This window comes from Benincasa hispida, chromosome 3, assembly GCF_027475165.1.
Source record: "Benincasa hispida cultivar pf3 chromosome 3, pf3_genome.v1.1, whole genome shotgun sequence".
Classification (NCBI taxonomy): Eukaryota; Viridiplantae; Streptophyta; class Magnoliopsida; order Cucurbitales; family Cucurbitaceae; genus Benincasa; species Benincasa hispida.
Window position 1 is genome coordinate 40,631,623 of NC_143480.1, and position 22,395 is coordinate 40,654,017.

General features: G+C 34.2%; 1 protein-coding gene, 1 non-coding gene and 1 pseudogene across 2 annotated transcripts; all 3 read right to left on the reverse strand.

Annotated features, from left to right (window-relative positions):
• Window positions 1–2,562: 2,562 nt before the first annotated feature.
• On the reverse strand, window positions 2,563–2,669 carry LOC120074861 (small nucleolar RNA R71). Its single transcript, XR_005481137.1, has one exon. It is a non-coding gene; the product is annotated as a small nucleolar RNA R71 (small nucleolar RNA).
• Window positions 2,670–14,850: 12,181 nt separating this feature from the next.
• LOC120074509 (RING/U-box superfamily protein) lies at window positions 14,851–15,669 on the reverse strand. The gene has a single exon (XM_039027659.2). The coding sequence runs from the start codon at window positions 15,534–15,536 to the stop codon at window positions 15,033–15,035; it is 504 nt and encodes a 167-aa protein (XP_038883587.1). The 5' UTR covers window positions 15,537–15,669; the 3' UTR covers window positions 14,851–15,032.
• Window positions 15,670–21,328: 5,659 nt separating this feature from the next.
• On the reverse strand, window positions 21,329–22,308 carry LOC150037268 (uncharacterized; annotated as a pseudogene).
• Between the last annotated feature and the right edge of the window lie 87 nt (window positions 22,309–22,395).

Below are 22,395 nucleotides of genomic sequence, written 5' to 3' on the forward strand. Positions count from 1 at the left end.
AGATTTAGTATGTGAAAGCATATTTTGAATATTATATTATATAGCTTGATAAATAAAGAATATTGTGTGTTTATATAGTGTTGATAGTAAATTCATATTATGAGTATTCACTTAGCTTTATACTCGGATATTGGAATATATGCATCTGTAGATGCAAATTACATGTTTTGGTAATATGATGTTGCCATGATATTGTTTGTGTGTGACTATGAAAACTGAGATTATGCCCGGGATATTGTTAGCATGCTTAACAAAAGGTGCTTGGTGGGAAATAATGGTCGGCTTCGGTCGGTGGGAAATAATAGTCGGTGACGACCGGCGGGAAATATGGTCAAGTACCTAAGCATTGCTAGCGGGATAAATAAAATGGTCAATATGCACATTGACGGGAATTAGGGTCATAGGAAGGTTTCCATAGGTGATTGCATTGATTGATGATATGATATGCATGCTACGTGTAGCATTTTGGAATAAAGGTTAATCATTGCATGAATAAATCCATGATCATGCATGGATGCACTGTGATTATTATTATGTGATTGATTTCCCAAAAATGATGATTTTCAAAGTGAATTTCTGTCTTAAAAGAACCACTCACTGAGCTTAGTAGCTCACACTCTTCAAAATGTTTTCTTAATCCCCCCCTCAGGTAGCGGAAGATGAGGAGTTCCAGGGTGGTGCTAAGGTCAAAGTCTGCCACTGCCCCAATTATACTTCCGGAGGGTTTTTACGGTTGTCGTTGTAAACTTTGTTGTTAAGTCCTTAAGTTGTATAAACGTTATATCACTATCGTAATAAAAGATGGGCCTACTTAATCTGTTATAGTTTATCTCCTTGACTTAATCATTCTCCTGTGTATAAGTTATAGTATGGTATTAGAGTTTTTCCGCAAGAGTGATTAGGCAGTAAATGTCAGCTCAAGGGTTGATAACTGCTGCAGTCGCATCCCTCTCCCAGGCTAAGAAGGTGGTCTGGGGGCGGGGTGTGACAGCGAAGCTGAGAGAAATCGCTCTCGGACAGATCGAGAGACTGTCGGAAAGCAATGTAAAGGAAAGAAGGCCAACTCTTGCGAGAGTAAGAATCCACAACTAGAACAGAGTTGAAGTGATAAAGAGTAGTGTAAAAGGCCACGGGAAGCAAAACTTGCTTACTAGGCTTGTTATTTCTCAAATTCATTTGTTATTTTGTATTTAATACTTTATTTGCAGAAAATGGAAACTTCATTTCGATTTATGTTCAATCTCTCCACACCATGCATGACTAGCTAAATTTCTAAATGGGTTGAGAAGTACTTAGCTAGCATGACTTAAGATATACATTTTATGCGATCATCTTATCTTATGTATGTGTCATTCATCATTTGGACGTACTTGAGAGAGTAGTCTAAAGATAGAATCTAGGCTTGAGAGAGTCAGATTAGAATCTAGGCTTGAGAAAGTCAGATTAGATTGCATAAACAAGAGTAGAAATTTAGAAATAAGTCCAATCTGTTGTTTCCCATACACATTGCATGCGTCCTAGAAATAGGAAATGAGGCATTTTGCATTGAGAAATGTAGTATTAATATTTGTGTATAACATGATCGCATAACTTGTACACAATCTTGGGAAATGTTAGCTAAATCCTTTCTCAACCCCTTCATCCCATACTTATTGTAACTCTACGCTTTCATCACTCTACACTAAACTCCGCCGTATAGGAAAACTTAAATTAAAACACCATCTACTTCTTTTTCACCACCCAATAGAATCAAAGAGTCTGTCGCATATCTATTTAGTAGTCCCGGTGTTCGATCCTGGATTTACCAGGAACCTAAGAAGGCTTATACTTGGGCTTTATTAGGAAAACTTGTATGATCATCGCATACTCACACTATCGCATCATAATTCAACACATTAAGTTTTTTGTGTTGTTGCCGGGGACTACGGTATAGATTGCACTAACATCAAACCTCTTTGATCTTTGCAGTTTCGACCTCTATTATATTGCCATTCCTTCGGTAAAGGAAGAAGCAAGCGTCGCATGAGTGAAGGACACCCTCATAAGCCCAATTACGACCTAGAGATCAAAAGAACATTTCGCAAAAGACAAAAAGGCAGACGTAGACAACAAGGAAGAACTCACAGAATGGTTGAACAACCTGAAGAATGGGCCGAAAATGCAAACAACATAATGGAAAATCCTATCCTACAGGCAAATGATCGCAATAGACCCATCCGGGACTATGCGTCACCAAACTTATATGATTTCTCCCCAGGAATCATGAGACCAGCATTGGATGGATCAAGGTTCAAGTTGAAGTCAGTAATGTTACAAATGATACAAATAGCAGGACAGCGTGGTGAAGATCTGCATGCACATCTACGAAGCTTCATTGAAATTTGTAACACTTTTGTGTTCCCTAATATCTCCGCAGAAGAGGTTCGACTCACGCTATTTCCATTTTCACTATGCAATAAAGCAAGAAAATGGGCATACTCCCTTGAATCAGGAGAGATAACCTCATGGGAGCAAGTTGTGGAGAAGTTTATGAAGAAGTATTTCCCTCCTATAGAGAATGCCAGAAGAAGGAAATTGATCACCAACTTTGAACAAGAAGAAGATGAATCGCTCAGTGACGCATGGGCGAGATTCAAGAGATTAGTGTGCGATTGCCCACACAATGGATTGCCGGATTACCTCCAAATGCAGATTTTCTATCATGGACTAAATTCTACATCGCAGACAGCTACCAATGCGGCAGCAGCAGGAGGTCTACTGGACAAAACATATGACGAGGCAAAGAACATTCTTGATCGCATCTAAAAAAACCACGAAGATTGGCAAGAAAGCGATCAAAGAGCAAAACCTAGAGAAGGTAACGCAAGTAATGGTGCCATCGCATCATTGCAAAATCAAATGAATGCGATGATAAATTTATTGCAGGGCATCACGATAAACAATCCCGGAACGCAAAGAGGGCAAGTCAATGCGATAAAACAGACAAGCACCAGTTGTGCTACATGTGAAGAATCGCATTCTGTTGAAGAGTGTCCACGAAATCCGCAGTCAATCTACTTTGTCAAGAACAACCCTTTTTCAAACACGTACAACCTCGGGTGGCGAAATCACCCTAATTTTGCGTGGAAACCCAACCAACAACAAGGCTATCAACCTATGGCGCAAAGAGAAAGACCAACAGGATTTTTCCAAAGAACTAATGGTCAACAGCAACAACAAGCCAGCAACTCTCAAACACCACCATCATCCTCTATGGAGAATTTATTAAAACAATACATCAAAAAAAATGAAATAGTCCTCTAGAGCCAAGCAACGTCCATCCGCAACTTAGAAATCCAAATAGGACAAATTGCGGGAGAGCTGAAAAACAGACCGCTGAGGACACTGCCTAGCTCAACTGAGCTCCCACGCAACCCAGGGAATACAGGGAAAGAACACTGCCAAGAAGTCACCCTAAGAAGTGGAAAGGCGACGGTGGAAGTTAGGAAGGAGCCTAGCAGGACCGATTCAAATGCGATGGAATCAAAGAAACCGTTAATGCAAACTGAGTCAGAGGAGCCCGAGATTATGGAACCTGAAGATGCGATCACCTCTAAGCCTTCAGATCATAGAACAGTGAAAGTACAGCTACCTCAATTCCCTCAAAGACTAAAAAAGAAGCAAAATGATGAAGGTCAGTATCATCGCTTCCTGGAAATATTGAAACAACTACACATCAATATTCCATTTACAAAAGAATTAGAGCAGATGCTGATGTATGCCAAATTTTTTAAGGATATTGTTTCGAAGAGAGAAGCACAGGAAAATTCGCCATGGTGGCATTAACACAAGAGTCAAATATTATAATCCCACTAAAGATGCGCGACCTAGGAAGCTTTACGATACCCTGCTCAATAGGAGGGATCTACATTGGTCAAGCATTATGTGATCTTGGGGCAAGCATAAACTTAATGCCCCTTTCAATCTTCAAACAATTGAATGTAGGTCAGCTGACACCCACAACGGTGACTCTCCAACTTGTAGATAGGTCCCTGGTACACCCTGAAGGAAAATTGAAGGATTTCTTGGTCACAATCGACAAATTCATTCTACTTGCAGACTTCATCATTCTAGATTATGAAGCGGATAAAGATGTGCCAATCATATTGAGACAACCATTCTTGTCTACTGGTCATGCTCAAATAGATGTGCACAAGGGAGAAATCATAATGAACATCAATGTAAAGAAGCTCAGGTTTAATATTATCAAGGCAATGAAGTTCCCAGAAGATGAAGGCTTATCAGATTCTGACGATGAACGCACTTGCGTTGAAGATTTGGAGTCTGAGCAAGAAAATGAAGAAAGAGCGGATGCGACAGCATCCTTAGAAACCTTCTATGCAATAACAGAGATAGTGAACAATGAAGAAAAGTTGAATTTGAATGAAGAAAGAAAAACAGAGAAACCCTCCTTAGAGCAACCACCTACACTAGAGCTGAAAAACTCTACCGAATCACTTAAAGTACGTTTTCCTTGGCTAGAATGAAACCTTGCTAGTAATCATATCCTCTGCGTTACCAGAAGAAAAAGAAACTACGCTGCTCAGTATCCTAAAGAAATATATTAGAGCAATCAGATGGACGCTTGCAGATATCAGAGGTATTAGCCCGACGTACTGCATGCATAGAATTTGGCATGAAGAAAACCAGAAAGGCTCGATAGAACCTCAACGCAGACTGAACCCTGCGATGAAAGAGGTTGTTAAAAAATAAATCATTAAATGGTTAGATGTCGGCATCATATACCCTATCGTCGATAGCACGTGGGTTAGCCCCATGCAATACATTCCCAAAAAGTGAATTTACCCTATGTTCAAGACCCGGAATCAGCCCTTAAAGGAGCAATTTATTTACTTACCCCTACATCGAGGAAGGAGTGAATTCCGTTTTGTGAAGTTGAGTTCCCAGCTCCACAATAAGACGAATCCCCAAAATGGTAGGCTTGTTGAGCTGGCAATCTGGCCACTCTCATCCATACAAATCAAAGGACCGCCTTCATGAGCAGAAGTTCACAACTTACTCAAGATTCAAGTCATGTCACCTATGGTCATCCTAGTGAAATGTAAGTCTCTATTATCAATGGTGTTATATAAAGATAATAATCATTTCGTGGTCTGGTATTATACAAACTCTTTGTATAGGATATCCCCGCTCACATGTCTATACATGAATGATTAGGATTAGATTATTTGTAGCACTTTACAATATTTGTAACACCTACAAAGCGAGCCATAACCGTAGTGTCACTAGAATAAGGTACCCAATCTTATCCATTTACTACAGACCGGTTAGGTTTTATTTAAATAAGATCCGCTTGTATGTCTCTACATACTTGTTTAAATTACATAAAATAACCTCGGATCATAGTTTATTGGATTCATTATATGCTTATAAAATAACACTTATTTTATTAATAACAATATGTTTATACGGAGTTTACAAACTACGAGATTACAAGGAGATTTAGGATACCATTCCCAACAAGAACACCTTTAGAGTTATGGAATGGTCGTAAAGCTATTTACGTCATTTTAGAATTTGGGGTTTCCTAGCACATGTGTTTGAGGCAAATCCTAAGAAATTGGAACCTTTGTTCAAAATTGTGTCTATTCATAGGCTACCCCAAAGGAACGAGAGGTGGTTACTTCTTCGACCATAAAAAAAAATAAAATGTTTGTGTCGACAAACGCTATTTTTCTAGAAGAATACACATAAGGGAGCACAAGCCCCGCAGTAAGGTTGTGTTGAATGAAATTTTCAAGGAATCTACTGAACCTTCAACAAGAGTGGTTGAAGAACCCAACACTTCAACAAGAGTTTTTGAACTTGAATCATCTAGTAGGTCAAATCCACCTCAAGTGTTGAGGGAGCCTCGACGCAATGGGAGGGTTATGAACCCACCTGTCCATTACATAGGTTTAATAGAAATCCTAGCTATGGTAGCTGACAGAGATGTTGAGGATTCATTATCTTACAATAAGGCAATGGGGGATGTTGACAAAGATGAGTGGATCAAAGCTATGAATCTTGAAATGGAGTCAATGTACTTCAATTCAGTTTGCGATCTTGTAGATTTACCTAATGGAGTTAAACCTATAGGTTGCAAATGTTGGGATTGATGTCCTAAATCTTCTTGTAATCTCGTAGTTTTTAAACTTTGTATAAACATCTTGTTGTTAATAAAATAAATGTTATTTTATAAGCATATACTCATTCCAATAAACTAAGATCCTAGGTTATTTTATGTAATTTAAACAAGTATGTAGAGACATACAAGTGGATCTTGTTTAAATAACAACATAAACGGTCTGTAGTAAATGGATAAGGTTGGGTACCTTATCCTAGTGACACTACGGTTATGGCTCGCTTTGTAGGTGTTACAAGTGCTGTAAAGTGCTACAAATGATCTTATCCTAATCATTCATATATAGACATGTGAGTGGGAATATCCTATACAAAGAGTTTTTATAAGACCGGACCACGAAATGATTAGTCTCTTTATATAACGCCATTAATAATAGAGACTTATATTTCACTAGGATGACCACAGGTGGCATGACCTGAATCCTGAATGAATTGTGAACTCCTGCTTATGAAGGCGGTTCTTTGATTTGTATGGGTGAGGATGACCAGATTGCCAACTCAATAAGCCTACCATTTTCGAGATTCGTCTGACTGAGGAGCTGAGAACATAGCTACAAGAGACAGAATTCACTCATTCCCTGATGCAGGGGCAAGTAGATAAATTACTCCCTTAAGAACTGATTTCAGGGCTTAAACATAGTGGCCACACTCTCTCCTGGCCCGAGAGGGACTTGGTCATAATTGGACTATAACTTATTGTTCATTAGTGGAATCAGTAGTATTTAAGGAGTTAGATGTAACTACAGGGGCAAAATAGTAATTTTGGCTCAACTATACTTACGAGCAATTTGTGAAGGGTCATCGTACTGTTGATTGGTTATATCCAATGGACAAAGAAATTTATCTGTAGTGCGAAGAGTGCAGCTGTCGGTCTTTAGTGGAATGATCGAAAGTTAACGGATGTTAGGTAATTTAATTAAAGAGTTTAATTAATTATCCAAGTATCGTTGGAGCTTCAATCTACAAGTCCATAAGGTCCCCTCTGTAGCTCAACAGGGATTTAATTGAGAATTATTTTTGGATTAATTTGAAATGTTCAAATTAATTGAGGGAATTAATTATATATGATATAATTAATTAAATTAATTATATATATGATATAATTAATATAATTTATTTGATACATTATAATATAAGGTAATATGAGAGGAATTTAAATATGATTCAAATACTAATTATATGAATGAGATTCATGTAATTAAATTTAATATAAATATGATTTATATTAAATACCATAAATAAGTTGAGAACAATTAAATATTTAGATATGATCCAAATATCAATTACAGGAATGAGATTCATATAAGTGAGTTTACTATAAATGTGATTTATATTAAATGTCATGTATGGTTGAGAGAAAATACATCTATAGGTTATATTGTATTTGATACAATATGTAACAATAGATTATGTGTTATATGGTTATAACATATAGTTTATATACATATAATAAGGTTGTTATTATATGTATAATTATTATTAATTTAATATTAAATTATTATTAATTACTTAAAGGGAGGGAGTTACAATTCCCTCCCCCTAATTTCTCTCAGTCAAATATGTGATAAGAGGGGTCAGAGAGAGGGATGGTGCTCATTCATCTTCCTCCATGAAACACTGAGAGAATAATTTTCTCTGGAAAAAACAAAAAGAGAAGAAAAATTCTTCTCCTTCCTCTCCTCCCTCTCTTCCTCTTCATCTCCTTCCCTCTTCCAAAGCTCTAAGGCAGAGTTCACACCTCTTGCCATTCTCAATCCCCAAGGAGAATACAAGAGGCTCCATTTGGTGGTGTCCTTTTTGGAGAAGGAGATCCGTTCATGACTTTTTCGAGAGATTCTTAAAAAATAGTCTTTAAATGTAAGGCTTTCTAAAACCATAAGTTTTCCTTTATTAATGCATGTTATATTCTATGTAAATGCATATCTTGTTCTTGATTTACTATAAAACTTACATTTAATGAAAAATGGATTTGGGACGATCTTGCTTCCACTCAAGATTCTCTCCTCATAGAGTTCCTTCAACAAATGGATCTATAAGAGAAAATGGGGTGCTGATGGGAAGGTGCAAACCTTCAAGGCTAAACTAGTGGCAAAGGATTATACCCAAGTTGAGGTAGTCGACTATGAGGAGACTTTCTCACCTATTTCCATGTTGAAGTCTATTTGAATCCTCCTATGCATTGTCTCATATTATGACTATGAGATTTGGAAAATAGACGCTAAGACTGCCTTTCTGAATGACAATCTTGAGGAGACCATTTATATAGAGCAGCCCGAACCCAAGGTCAAAAGCAAAAGGTTTACAAGCTTAGTTGGTCCATTTATGGACTGAAGCAAGCTTCTCGATCTTGAAATATAAGGTTTGATACTGCGATCAAACCTTATGGCTTTGATCAAAATGTTGATGAGCTTTGTGTATACAAAAGGGTTATCAACAGTTTAGTAGCTTTTCTAGTGTTATATGTAGACAATATCCTATTCATTGGGAATGATGTAGGTCTATTAACTGAAGTTAAGAACTAGCTAGCGACCCAATTCCAAATGAAATATTTGGGAGAGGCTTGGTTTGTTCTAGGAATTCAGATCTTTAGAGATTAAGAGAACAAAACGCTAGCTTTGTCTCAAGCATCATACATTGACAAGATGCTTGTCAAGTATTCGATGCAGAACTCCAATAGAGGCTTACTACCTTTTAGGCATGGAGTAATATTATCTAAGGAACAGTGTCCTAAGACACCTCAAGAGGTTGAGGAAATGAGACGGATCCTCTATGCATCGGTTGTTGGCAACCTAATGTACGTGATGTTATGTACTAGACCTAACATCTGCTATGCGATGGGAAGAGTTAGTAGATATCAATCTAATTTAGGATCTAATCACTGGACCGCCGTTAAGAATATCCTCAAGTATCTAAGGAGAACGAGAAACTATATTCTTGTGTATGGCTCTAAGGATCTGATCCTTATAGGATACACGGACTCTGATTTCCAAACTGATAAGGATTCTAGAAAATACACATCAGGATCATTGTTCACTCTTAATAGAGGGGCAGTAGTTAAATTATTCACTCTAGAAAATACACATCAAAATCAAAATAAATAAACTAATTTATTTTAAAATAATTATGGGAGGGAGTTGTAACTCCCTCCCCCTCCCCCCTCCTTCTCTCGATCACGTTAGTGAGGTTGGTGGTTTTTCTCTTCATTTGTGTGTGTGAAAATATACAGAGATAGAGAACTCTCTGAACCCTTCTTTCTCACCTTGTTCCTTCGCCATTCCCTCACCAAAATAGCCAGAGCCCCACTTCTCCTGGATTCTCATCCAGAGAATACCGAGGTAGCTATTTGTAGTGATGTTCATTAGTTTGAGAGAATCCATTAAAGACTATTTTTCAAAGGTAAGAGTTCTGAATCCTTCTTCTTTCTCCTCTTTTTTTTACAAGCATGTTGTATTATATTTATTAAATGCATAAACATTTTGTTTACTACGTTCTTAAAATTTGGGAAATTTGGGACGATCCACTTCCGCTCAAGGACACTTAATTGGATCCTTCAATCAGAACCAGTGGCAAGAGTGAAGGAAAGATATATCATGCAACAGAAGACTACAGAATCGTTAAGCACTTAAACTATGTTTAATATGAGTTTTAAGCATGTTGTACATATGATATTCGAAAGAGGGTTTGAAACACATATTACCTTTGAAGATTCCTCCAAAAAATCGGCTGAAAAAACACCAAGATCTTGCTTGAATCACTGAGAAGACTACCACCAAGATCTTTTCTATTATGCTCAAGTTGGAATGTTTGGTGGAAACACTTGAACAAGTTGAATTGATGAGGAACATGAGCATGGTTATCAATTCATAACTTTTTTTTTTTAATCACTCGCTGATCTTCATGCATGGAGAGGTAAAAACCATGAAAATATATCAGGTTGCATGTTGGGCAGCTCCAACTTGAAGATTAGCAATGGAATTTGGTGATTTTCCAATAAATATAGTTAGTGGGTTTTTCCTAAAATTGGAAAAACACATTAACATAAAATGATTTCATAAAATTGTTTTATTTAAAATAATTTTATAAAATTAATTTCAATTGATTTTTAAATAATATTAATTTAATATCTAAATATTAAATTAATAAAATATTAATATCACCAATAAATCAATTTTATATTTAAATCATAATTTAAATATTAATTGATTTTCCAATTTCGTTTAATTTCAATTAAAATAAACGTTTATAATTGTATCATTTAAAATCAATCGAAAACCCTAAATTCATATATCAATACTCAATTTGTTATTCCAATTTAATGAGCTAATAGAGGGACCTCATGAACCTATAGATCATGAGCTCCAATGATCTGTAATTAATTCGTCAAAACTCGTTAATCAAATTAATTATTATTCGTTAACTATCAAGACACACTACTATAGCTCGATAGTTGCACTCTCCTCACTGTAGATATATTTCTGTTCATATAAACCATAATCAATAAGTCGATCCTTCACAGGTCGTTCGTAATCATAGATGGATTAAGATTACTGTTTTACCCTTGTGAATACATCTCGTTCCTTAAGTTCCCACTAACCCTCTAAATGAACAATTTGATTCATAATACTTATGAATCAAGTCAACTCTATCATGAGAAGGTGGAGCCCGATTGTTCAAGACCTGGAATCAATATTTAAGAGAACAACCTATCTGCTAACCCTAAAATGGGTAGGAGTGAACTCCATCTTGCAGGGCTATGTCCCCAGCCATTCATCCGATCTTATCCCCAAAATGGAAGGTTTATTGAGCAGTGCTATTGGACTACTCTCACCCATGCAGATCAGGAATTCATCGCTAGCCCAGGATTAAGATCGAGTTATCCTAGGTTACTTAAGTATGAAATAGTCAGTTTTAAAAATAAATGGTCGTTGTAAAGAAAAGTGACTATTTCGTGGTCCAGTCTATATGCAAACTCATTGCATAGGATGCCTCCACTTACATGTCTCTACATGAATGATATATGGATTACATCATTTGTATTACCTATACAAAATGGGTCGCATCCAATAGTGTTATCAGGATGAGATACCCAATTTCATCCATATATTAATAGATCATTTAGGCTATATACTATTAACTTGATCCTGTTTATGTCACCACATAAAGTTAAAGTATTCATATTATAGCCATGGATATGTTTATTAGGTTTTCATAGTAGAATGCAAAAACAACTTTTTTTTTTTAATAAAATACTCAATAATATTTTATTGATAAATAGAATGTTTAACATAAACTGCGAGTTCTAGGACATTCCCCACAAAGAGAGGATCCAAATGTTTCCCATAAGATGTTTCAGGGTTGCCACCATACAGAGAAATAGATTTTACGATCAAACTAGAACTAGACACTACCCCTATCTCTAAAGCTCCTTATAAGATGGCTCCAACAGAGTTGAAAGAGCTCAAGATCCAACTACCAGAGTTGCTTTATAAGGGATTCATAAGCCTAAGTGTATCACCCTAGGGTACACTAGTGTTGTTTATGAAGAAGAAGGATGGGTCGTTACGTTTATTTATTGACTACGGAGAGTTGAACAAGGTAACCATCAGGAACAAATACCCCTTCCCCAAGATTGACGACTTATTCAATCAGTTACAGGGAGCTACAGTTTTCTCCAAGATTGATCTTCGATCAGGTTATCATCACTTAAGGATAAAAGACAGTGACTATCCTAAGGCGGCATTCCATTCTAGATATGGACATTATGAGTTCATTGTTGTTTGGCTTGACCAATGCTCCTGTAGTACTCATGGATCTAATGAACTAGATGTTTAAGGATTTTCTTGACACTTTTGTGATAGCCTTTATTGATGATATCTTGGTATATTCTAAGATAGAGGTAGAGCATAAGGTACATCTTAGGAAGGTCTTGGGAACTGAGAGAGAATAAGTTGTATGCTAAATTCTCCAAGTGTAAATATTGTCTACGAAAGGTGTCCTTTCTTGGGCATATGGTGTCGAAGGATGGAGTTTTGGTGGACCTAGCAAAGATTGAGGCAATTATGAGTTGTCCCTGTCCCATGACAGTTAGTGAGGTGCATAACTTTCTGGGGTTAGCAGGTTATTTTCATCAGTTTGTAAAGAATTTCCCTTGCATAGCCACTCCTTTGACCTAGTTGACGAGAAATAGAGTTTTCTTTGTTTGGGGTAAGGCTTGTGAAGATTGTTTTCAGGATCTTAAGCAGATGCTTATTATTGCACCAGCCCTTACAGTGCCAGATGGATCAGGAAGCTTTGTGATTTATAGAGATGCCTCTAAGAAAGGGTTAGAATGTGTGCTTATGTAACACGGTAAAATGATTGCTTATGCCTCCTACCAGTTGAAGAACCATGAACTAAACTATCCTACTCGGGACAGAGAGTTGGCAGCAGTGGTTTTTGCCTTGAAAATTTGGAGACATTACTTGTATGGAGAGAAAGTACAGATTTTCACAGACCATAGGAGCTTGAAATACTTTTTCACTCAGAAAGAGTTAAATATGAGACAGTGTAGATGACTAGAGTTAGTGAAAGATTATGAATGTGAAATTCTGTATCATCCAGGCAAAGAAAATGTGGTAGCAGATGCTCTGAGTAAAAATACATCCCATTCAGCAGCTCTAATAACCAGACAGACTCATTTATGCAAAGATTTTGAATAGACTGAAATTGCAATAGCAGTTGGGGAGGTCAAATCTCAGTTGACACAGTTGACAATACAACAGACCTTTAAATAGAAGATTATTGATGCACATTGGAGTGTTGCTTATCTTGTTGAGAAATTCTGCCAAGTAGAGAAGGGCAAGATAGTGAGTTCTCGATATCTTTAGAAAACGGTCTCTATTATGATGGACGTTTATATGTATCTACAAGAAGTGATCTTAAGAACGAATTATTGACAGAAATTCATAGTTTCCCATTCTTGATACATCCTGGCAGCACCAAGATGTATCAGCACCTGAAACAATATTACAAATGTTATGATATGGGAAAAAGAGATAGTTGAGATTGTCGGTAAGTGCTTTGTGTGTTAATAAGTGAAGGCCTGAGACAAAAGTCGATAGGTTTTGTTGCAGCCATGAGTGTACCAAAGTAGAAGTGGGAGAATATGTCTATAGATTTCATTGTCGGCTTGCCAAGAATAGCAAAAGGTTATAGAGTGATATGGGTTGTAGTGGACAGACTCACTAAGTTAGCGCACTTTATTCCAGGAAAGCCTACGTATTCAGTGAATAAGTGGGATAGTTATATATGGAAGAGGTGGTGAGATTGCATGGGATTCAAGTATCTTTCGTGTCTGACAGAGACTCTCGGTTTACATCTAGCTTTTGAAAAAGCCTTCAGGCAACGTTAGGTACTCAATTAGATTTTAGCACAACTTTTCACCCACAAACTGATGGCCAAACATTAGAGGATATGTTGTGCACTTATGCATTGGAATTTTCAGGGAGTTGGGACTTTTACTTGCATTTTATGGAGTTTACTTTTAATAATAGTTATTCATGCTACTATTGGTATGTCGTCATTTGAAGCCTATGCGTACGAAGCCTATGATACATGATGTACACCTGAGTCTCGATAGGAAGGCTAACAAGATAACCTAGTGGGCCCAATAATGGGTCATTTACTGAGTATCTTTATACTCACCCTTTTCTTCACATGTTTTTCAAGTAAAGGGAAGGATACGACAATGAATGACAAGAAGAATCCTTGATCGAGCCTTTTGGACTTGACATCACTTCCGCATACTTTTTTTTTTCATGTTTTCATGATTTGGTTTAGAAGTTGAACATTTAAATTCTTTGATTGTTTTATTTAGTAATTTATTTAATTTATTTTAAATTAGAGTTAGGGGTACCTCAAGTAAAGACTTTTATGGTTATTTCTTCTAACTGTACTTTTATTAAATCAGATTTGCTTCTTTTCACTTAAATTTGCAAGAGACCTATTTTCAAGTTTATATATGCATGTAGTAACGTCCTCTTAGTTGATGCTAGAGAGTCTGGTCATTACACTAATTAAATTATAATTAAAAAAATTTAGAAATTAAGATTAAAATTTCACCTGTATTGTTTACAAGAATATATTTTTAAACTTTTTTTCACTTGACATTTAATATAACTTAAAATTTAGAAAGAAAATTGACAAAATGAATTGGACTACAATGTAAAAGTAAATTTAAAAATTTTAAAGTAAATAATGATCAAACAACATTTAGAATTAAAGATGGAAGTCAAGCTCAATTGACAAGTTTGGCATTACTATTGAGAAACACCAAAATCAATGATTAAATTACGAGTATTTATTTTAAATGACAAAACTGTTAGAAATATTTTTAAATATAACAAAATGTCTCTATATAAACATCTATTAGTATCTATCACTATCTTTCACTTTAGATGCTGATATTTTGCTATATCTATAACTAAGTTGGATCGATATTTTACTATATTTGAAAACCAAACTAAAATTATTGTGGCGGATATAATATCAGAATTTTAACTTTACAAATATATGTGAAAACTAACCTAAAGGGTTGATTTTGATCCGATTAAAAGTTTTACAAATCAAAAAGTTTAAAAATGTAATCTATCAAATTAAAATGAAAAAATGAAAAAATAAAAATAAAAATTGGCAAGATCAAGGCATCAATCGTTCAAACGAAGATGACAAAATGTTAACCTTGAAGGAGGTTAAGTTTGAGAACTTCCAACTATAGCGATCGATCGCGATGAAATTAATCTGTAAAATGAAACAAAAAAAAATGGCGAAAACGACGTCGGTTTAATTATTCCAGATCGTCTTCTTCTTCTTCAGTCGCGCCGACTCGCCAATGGAACTTGCTCCGCCAGAGGAGTCGACAACGGCGTCGGAATCGGCGAGGTCCGGCAAACCGGACAAGTCGGATGAAGCCTTAGCCACGGATCGACACACTTGAGATGAAATAGATGGCCGCAATCAGGCAAAAGCCGAAGAACATCCGAGTTTTTGTAATCGGCCAAACAAATTGAACAACAAGAGGCAGTCGAATCGTTCTTCTGAAGCTTTGCTTCCGAATACAGCAATTTCGGATAACTCGTAATCGTCTCCTGATCGAGTCCGATCTCGACTATGACGGCTTCTAATTGCTCCTCCGTCTGCGGCGGCGAGCGATTGGCGGAGGTGGAGGATAGGCTGTTTCTGGTACAGTAATAGGAAGCCAAGAGGATTGTAGTGATGAGAATCAAAAGCCCTAAGGAGACACCGATTCCGTAGCCGAAACCGCCGATGTTGCTTGAGGAGAGAAATCCGCCGCTGTCCGCCGTGCTGTTGTTCATGGCGGTGAGATGCAGAGGAGTAGCCGGAGCCGGAGAGGGGAAATGAGGAGAGGATTGGATTTGTCAGTTGCCATTGTTGTAAGTCGTTGTTTCATTGATTATTTGGGGGATTTTACGGCTATACTCAATAAAAAAGTCAATGCTAATTGCCAAGATGGGATTTCAAGATCAAATCAAACCCAAAATAATAAATAAAAAATATATTTTACTTAAAAAAGTCAATGAAACCAAATTAAGATCACATTTACCATCAAAAAAATCTATCAACTTTTTTATTTGACACTTTATTAAATGATTTATTAATTTATTATTTAGTTATTTTATAGGCCTCATATAATTCTTAAATTTTATTATTGTGGCAAGCAATGAATGGAGATAGCTACCGTAGTACTATAAATTTTCTGCACATTTATTCCACTGAAAAGGTAATAAATCAATGGTAATGTGAAAAGTGATCTCATTTGATTATTTTTGGTGTTATATACTTGTTCTACATCCGTACTGACACATGGGGCATACTTTCAAATCTGTAATAAAAAAACATAAATTGATTGACGAGTAGAGCATGTCCAATCCAATTGTTTCTATTTTAGAAGAAAAATGATGAATTTTGACACAGTTACTGTTACCATTACCATTACTATTTAACTTTGAAAGGTAATGGTCAATAGCAGTAAATGTGACAAAATTCATAATTATAAGTAACGTATTTAAAAGCAATCCAATTACATTTGCGATTCATACTCAATATAATTGATCCATTAATGAAATTCTATTACGTTTGCACCAATTTTCATTATGGTTTAGTAAAGTTGACCTAAATGTTTTTTTTTTTTTTTCATTTCTTTGACCTCTGGGTCAATTATAAACCGTTGAACTATGTTCAAGTTCGCTTCCGTTTCTTTATTTTTAATGTAAGTTAAATATAAAATATAATCCTTAATGGTTAATAATGTTCGACGTAAGAATTACTTTTTTTTCAAAATAATTATAATTATCACACGATACTAAAAATTTCTTATGATGCAATATTAAAATAGGTTGAAAAATACTCTATGTTTTAATTGGATGAAATATACATACATATTCATTTATAAATTTGATCTATCTACCTATATTTTATCTGACCTCTTCAAAATTTATTAATTAATTACTATAAGGTAGAGTATATAAAAATATTTGATGCATGACAGATTATATAATAATCTTATTTACATGAATTAGAAACAAATTTGAAAAAGGATTCCAAATCAAAATTTAGATTTATGTATTAAAAATAAAGTCAAATGAGTATGCATGTGATTGGGAGAATAAATATACATTATCATTGGGTGAGGATTTTGAATATTTGTATATATGCAACTTTCTAAGGTCAACTCTCTCATTTTTTTTTCTCAACAAATAAGGATTGAAAAAAACTAAGTGCTATAAGAATCATTAATTATGTATATTTGTAATCGTTTTATTTTAAATTATAACGTGGTGTTAAAGTTAGTGCTTGAAACGACATGATCTTCAACTTAGAATTACGGATTCAATGTTTCAAAAATAATAACAATACAATATTATAATTTAATCAATAATATTAAATTGCAATAAAAACATCTTAAAGGAAAATATTACACAATTAGTTTAAATATAAATCTAGACTAAAACATCGTTGATTAAAATATCTACCATATTTGTCTAAATGAAAAATAATTGTAATATGAACTATTTTTTCGTTTTAATTAAAAAATTTATGATAATTATCAAAGATCATATAGAAGAATAGATATTCAATTTAGTAGGAAAGGAAAGCGCCTTATTTTTATTCCTATAAACTAAGATGGAGATTGCTAGGAGAGTGAAATAACTTTATTAAATTATGAAGGAAAAAAAATCTAAGATCTACCATCGTAAAATTCAATTATATGTGATAAAAGAGAAGGTTTTGAGTTAGTAGGGGATCCAACAAGTCCATCTATATATTTAATATCGAATTATGCTTTTTAATTACTAAAGTTTGAAGTTTGTGTCAAATAAGTCTTTGGGTTTCAGAATCGAACAGTATGAAGCCTCCAAAATTTGAGAAATGCTCAATTTTAGTTTGTTGATTAAGAAAGAAATCGTTAAATGAGTTGTGCTATGTTGACCATTAATCCACACAGCTTGATCACATGATTAACGGTACTTTTAAGTAAGAATTGGCGGCGGGGATTAAAGAAATGATATCATGTTATTGTAGGTAAACAAACGAAGTTTAAATATGTTATTTAAAATGTCAAATTGTTATAGTGATAAAGTTCCTGGATGTTGGATTATGCCATTTGATAAATGAATATCTCAAGACACATTAGTATGATCAGGCAAGATTTTAAATTGAGTTTAGCTCAATCGTAATTGAATTCATTCTCTCTCCTAAAATAGGAGGTTCGATCTCTCATTCCAAAATTATTATACTAAAAAAATCAATAAGATGTACAAAATTCAAGAAATTTAACGCTTGTTTAAGAGATATTGATATCCAAAGAAAAAGAGGAGTACCAATTATAAATCATGTTGAAAAATAACAACAAAAAGATCTCCAACATGACAATCAATTAATGAGAGTAACACCATCTCTTCTGAGAAATATTTCGGAGGCACAATGACCTTGGACATTTCCACTCAAAGGTGGACCTTTTACGTGGAAACAAATGATGTTATAGACTGTTTAAAAAAAAAAAAAAATAAATAAATAAATTGACCAATTTGATTATATCTATGTAGAATGTATTGATTTTTTAAAAAAATAATAATGATTATGTACCATTAATCTATTCCTATTATATGCATCTTTTTCTTTTTTTCATATAAATAAAATTTAAAAATATAATTTAGTTTTTAAAATAATATTTGATGGATGACAAATTTTTATTAGGCAATTATTTGGGTTATAGATGCATTCAGTGTCCCCAAATTTTTATTCAATTAAAAAAAAGGCACGTTGTTGATTATCCACTCATTTTTGTTGTTGTGATGTTGATAGAAAGACTTCAGCAAAGATTTCAATGCCCCATCCGAGATCCTTAGAAAGGAAATTTACTCGAACATTCCCATTATATTTCAATATAAAAAACTATAAAGAAAACAAAGCACAATTTTCGAGCCCATGCAATTAAAAACAAATTAGTTATCAAATAAATTAGATCACATTACATTTGACGTTAACTCCTCATCGTCCTACTTCTTCAAGAGGATGACGAAAATGATAATGATGAAGAGATCAATGAGTACAAATACTAACGCCTGTGTATTGGATTTTTGGCCAATTATTAGAAGTGCAGTTGTCGCACATCAAAAAGGTTTAGGGAAGTCATGGGCTTGTCTTACATTGAAAAGGTTTAGAGAAGTCATGGACTCTAAGTATTATAAAAGGAGCTTATTCCTTTGTTTTTCAATTGTCCCAATTAAACTTTAAACTTAGAGTGCTAACTCTATTAATTAAAATCCTTTTGTATTCTTTGTAGTTTGAGAGTAAGAAAAATATGTGAGTAGTTATAAGCACTACAAGAATTTCGGGCTTTAATGTCGGTTGACAACCGACATTAAAGATAGTGTTATTAAAACCTTTTAATGTCGGTTGTCTTTAATGTCGGTTTTAAACCAACATTAAAGGCCTTTAATAACACTATCTTTAATGTCGGTTGCAACCGATATTAAAGCCCTTTAATGAAATTTGCAACCAACATTAAAGAGCTTTAATGTCGGTTGCAACTAAGGCCCAAGAATCAATTGAAGCCCTTTAAACCGACATTGAAGCCTAGAATCTATCCGTTTTATCAACTATTGTCCGTTTTTTTAAACTCCGTTGTTGAATCCATTTTTTCGGTCAAAAAGTTAAAAACGACATTATATGTCTCTAGGTTAGGAAATGTCCTTGTTTTTTTTATTAAAAAGTATAAAAAAATTTGCATGGCAAGCCATCAAAATTTATCTTCCACCTATGAATTTATCCACAAACAAGAATTAATATTTCCAATCCATTACATATACTCATCAAATATGAAATAAATACACTGAACAATCACTAGAAAAAATTCGGGCTTTAATGTCGGTTTTAAATCGACGTTAAAGGGCTTGGCAACCGATATTAAAGATAGTATTATTAAAGGCCTTTAGTGTTAGTTTTAAACTGACATTAAAGGCCTTCAATAACACCAATATTGCGGCCTTCAATGTCGTTTGCAACCGACATTAAAGCCTTTTTTTTTTTAATTCTTAACCGACAGTGAAGCCCGAATCTGTCCGTTTTTTTTAAATTCCATTGTCGAATCCATTTTTTTGATCAAATAAGTTAAAAACGACATTATATGTCTCGTGTTGGGTCAGGAAATGACCTTCATTGTTTTATATTAAAGAATATAAAAAAAATTGCATGGCGAGCCCATCAATATTTATCTTCCACCTATAAATTTATCCACAAACAAGAATCAATATTTTCAATCCATTACATATATTCATTAATATTTGTCTTCCACCTATGAATTTATCCACCAAAATTTGCAAAACAATACCAAAACCAAACTTTCATAGAATACAGCTTACATCAAAGCCATCATTTCTCTCATTCACAATACCAGAATCACAATACCATCAATACAACTTCCAATAATAAACAGATCATGTCTTCCACCTGTGAATTTATCCACAAACAAGAATCACAATACCAGAACCAGACTTTCATAGAATACTTACACCAAGCCATAATTTCTCTCATTCACAAATATCAATTAGTACTAATTCCATGAATAAACAAGAATCACAATACCAAAATCACAATACCATAAATATAGCTTCCAATAATAAACAGATCATGTCTTCCACCTATGAATTTATCCACAAATAAGAATCACAATACCAGAACCAAACTTTCATAGAATACTTACACCAAGCCATCATTTCTCTCGTTCACAAATATCAATTAGTACTAAGTCTATGAATAAACAAGAATCACAATATCATAAATACAGCTTCCAATAATAAACAGATCACGTCTTCCACTTATGAATTTATCCACAAACAAGAATCACAATACCAGAACCAAACTTTCATAGAATACTTAAACCAAGTCATCATTTCTCTCATTCACAAATATCAATTAGTACTAATTTTATGAATAAACAAGAATTACAATACCAGAATCACAATACCATAAATACAGCTTCCAATAATAAACAGATCATGTCTTCCACCTATGAATTTATCCACAAACAAGAATCACAATACCAGAACCAGACTTTCATAGAATACTTACAAGCCATCATTTCTCTCATTCACAAATATCAATTAGTACTAATTCCATGAATAAATAAGAATCACAATACCAGAATCACATACCATGAATACAGCTTCCAATAATAAACATATCATGTCTTCCACCTATAAATTTATCCACAAATAAGAATCACAATACCAGAATCAGACTTTCATAGAATACTTAAACCAAGCCATCATTTCTCTCATTCCCAAATATCAATTAGTACTAATTCTATGAATAAATAAGAATCACAATACCAGAATCACAATACCATGAATACAGCTTCCAATAATAAACAGATCATGTCTTCCACCTATAAATTTATCCACAAACAAGAATCACAATACCAGAACCAGACTTTCATAGAATACTTAAACCAAGCCATCATTTATCTCATTCACAAATATCAATTAGTACTGATTTCATTCACAAAAATCATGGTTAGATAAATTTACATTCATTCTAAGCTAACATTTACATTCTATTGAGACAAAAAACAAGAATTACATCCTTACACAAATCGGCCAACAAAACTTGTCCATTGGGTCCGAATTACATCGATCTCTCCTTGTGTATATGCATCTTTTGTATTAAACTACAAAAAGGAAAAAAGAAAGATAAATTCAACATAATTTTACATCCATTTATTAAATTAAAGCTAGCACTATATAAAAAAATAAATAATTTACGTACGAGTCTATAATGGGAGTAGTAGGATTATGCACTATTTCATGTATATACTTTTGCACATAGTACCCGCATCCTACAAAATCTAATTGACGAGGGCAGTGCATAGAAAGAAGTTGAAAACAATTGTTAAATTTTTATAAAGAAGTCGAAAGAACATAAATTGTTAAAAAATGAATACAAATTTACCTTTACAGGTTTCCATTTTGGAGAAGACCGATAGTGTTGAAGATCGTGCTTGGCTTGCCATGTTTTCAATCCACTAAATAGTTTAAAAACATTAGTTAAACATAAATACTTCAATTAAGAGCTAAGAAAGTTCAATTACACTTACATATTTATAACTCCATGAAAATCCTCTTAAACCTTGCTTCGAAGAGAATCCAAAACATAAACACAATTTTCTTGTAGATTGATTCCAATCAATATCCAATGATAACTATAATAAGCAACAATTTTGAAATATTAGTACGTGTATAATGCAAACTAAAAATAACTCAAGAACTTGTATCTACTTACCCTGTGTTATATGGAATGAGGACTAATTGGTCTAAATTAGCCAATTCTAGTTGATTGGCTAAATTTCTGGATCGGATATCTTGAGACTTCACGTGTGGCGATATTCTTGCTTGATCAATTATAAAAAACTTCTTCGTAATATCATGACCACATTCATCCCAAAGATATCTAAACAAAGTAAAAGTTATTATTTATCAACATGAAACAAAGTATACATGAGTGAATCTAGATGAGTAATACTTACGCAATGTATGTCAAAATACACATGTAGCCTATTTCAACCATATTGAAGTATTGAAGCAGATCATCACGGCCTAAATAAATAAATTTGTCTCTTTCAAATATATGCTCGTCCAAAGAGATATGGATCAT

What these genes read in the sequence shown, in the direction of transcription:
- LOC120074509 (XM_039027659.2), bottom strand. Translation starts at nt 15,536, where the DNA reads ATGAACAACAGCACGGCGGACAGCGGCGGATTTCTCTCCTCAAGCAAC.